The sequence below is a fragment of the Bactrocera latifrons genome, unplaced genomic scaffold (genome assembly GCF_001853355.1).
Source record: "Bactrocera latifrons isolate USDA-ARS-PBARC rearing strain unplaced genomic scaffold, ASM185335v1 scaffold_111, whole genome shotgun sequence".
Classification (NCBI taxonomy): Eukaryota; Metazoa; Arthropoda; class Insecta; order Diptera; family Tephritidae; genus Bactrocera; species Bactrocera latifrons.
In genome coordinates this window covers 100,357-102,238 of record NW_017534531.1, presented here as the reverse complement: position 1 = coordinate 102,238, position 1,882 = coordinate 100,357, and the positions used below count along the sequence as shown (strand labels likewise).

The window sequence follows — 1,882 nt, the reverse complement described above, 5'->3', positions numbered from 1 at the left end:
TACGCCTTTTTCAAGCCAAATTTTTTTTTTCAGCGCTGAGGCCTATTTCTGGCTCAATGTGTATGTAAATAAACAAATTGACCGCATTTGGGACGAAGTGTAAGCTGAAAAGATTCAAGTGCTGCCATTTCCTCCAGAAAAAATAATAGTTTAGTTTGGTTTATGGATCGATGGAATTATCGGTCCATCGTTCTTTAAAAAAATGCCGGTGAAATCGTAACCATCAATGACACCGTTATAACGCCATGATAACCAACTGTTTGATACCTGAAATTGAAGCTTATGATCTCGGTGACATTTGTTTTCAACAAAACGGCGCCAGTTTCCACACATCGCAACAATAAATACATTTTTTGAGAGAATACTTCGGCGAGCAGATAATTTCACATTTTGTACCGGTCGATTGGCCACCAAGAGGATATTACACACTTAGCACTTTTTCCTGTGAGAATATTTAAAGACTTAAGTTTTTGCCGACAATTCCGCTTCGATTCAGGCCTTGGTTGAACCATCATGCGTGTCATTCGCCAGTTAACGGTCAAAATGCTCGAACGAGTCGTCGAAAATTCGACTCAACGGATGAACCATCCGATACGTAGCCACGGCCAACATTTAAAAGAGATATTTTTCAAAACACAAATGCAAAATAATGCTTTTACGAACGTTAATAAACATTTCTCATTGAAATTGAAGTTTCTGTGCTTTTTTTCTTTAAAAATGTAGGGAAACTCGTGATGGATCCCCCTTTGTACTAGTAGCTATGCACCTGCTTTGAAAGTGCTTTCTAATCTTTCAATCTGCATATCATCTAAACGAGTACTTAATTGAAAATGCTAAACATTTTAATTTTATTACACTCCCATCTCACTTCCTTTATTTCGCAAGAATTATACAGTTTACAAGAGTCCATTCTAAAAATGGTATGTAAATTAAATGTATTAGATACGCATTAAGTATGATTTATTAGTATTGTAGTTATATATTATTTGCTTTAATATTAACTGGCACTTAAATTCTAAACAAATCATTAATTAAATTAGCTTGACAATTGCAGCAAACACAACACATACTTACATACATACTCGATACAGGGAGAGTAGAGGGTTAGAGAGTAGCGTTAGTGACATGCTAATTAACACACTCGACAATGTAACGGTAACATTTATTTACATAACTACCGTTATAACATGCAACGCTGTACGTATGTATGTATGTATGTATGTATATTGGCCACTATATTTATTGCATAGAATTAACTTGTGTGCGCACTCATTTACATATTTGTGCTTAAAAGCTAAGTGATAAGCTTTCGTTGTTATGCATAATGATTAGGAGGGGTTTTAGAAGAAGGCACTTAAAGCAACTAAAAATATTAGAATTATGCGCGTGTGTGTATGTGCTGGCTTAAGCGCTGCGACATGCGCGCTTTTGTTAAACGAAGAGCACCAATTGCGACACACAACCGAAAGCTTTTCGCGCTCTTGCAATGCACGAAAAATACTTTTCGTATGCATGCGTTTGTGTGTGTGTGTGTGTGTGTGTTGATTATTTCAATTGAACGTTTCGCAACATTTCAACTCAAAGCTAAAATATTTCCTGCAGTTAAATAATTCTAGTTTGGTTAATATACGTCCTTCGCTCTCGHACTACCGAACTTCCGCAAGCGACATGCAAGTCGCTCCTCAATTAYGCTGCACGTTGTCTTTTACTTGAGCTTTCGTCGTCCATCGCCGCTGCGTAAATTTGACGATAATGCTGACTTCGAGGCGCTCGTGGTGGAGGAGTGCCGCAACGAAGATTGATCGTCCTTGAGATGATCGTGTCGACGTAATGTGCGCGTAGTGGGCGTCTCCGATTTCTTATTGGTACGTGTGAGCGTGCT

The 1,882-nt window shown here is 38.0% G+C and overlaps 1 protein-coding gene across 1 annotated transcript in view; it reads right to left on the bottom strand.

Moving 5' to 3' along the window:
- Window positions 1–846: 846 nt before the first annotated feature.
- The window catches only part of LOC108974260, a gene marked incomplete at its 5' end in the record, with an annotated part of 24,013 nt that continues 22,977 nt past the window's right edge, over window positions 847–1,882 (bottom strand). The window contains 1 exon segment of the mRNA XM_018941975.1: window positions 847–1,882. Coding sequence (XP_018797520.1) covers window positions 1,706–1,882 — 177 coding nt within the window.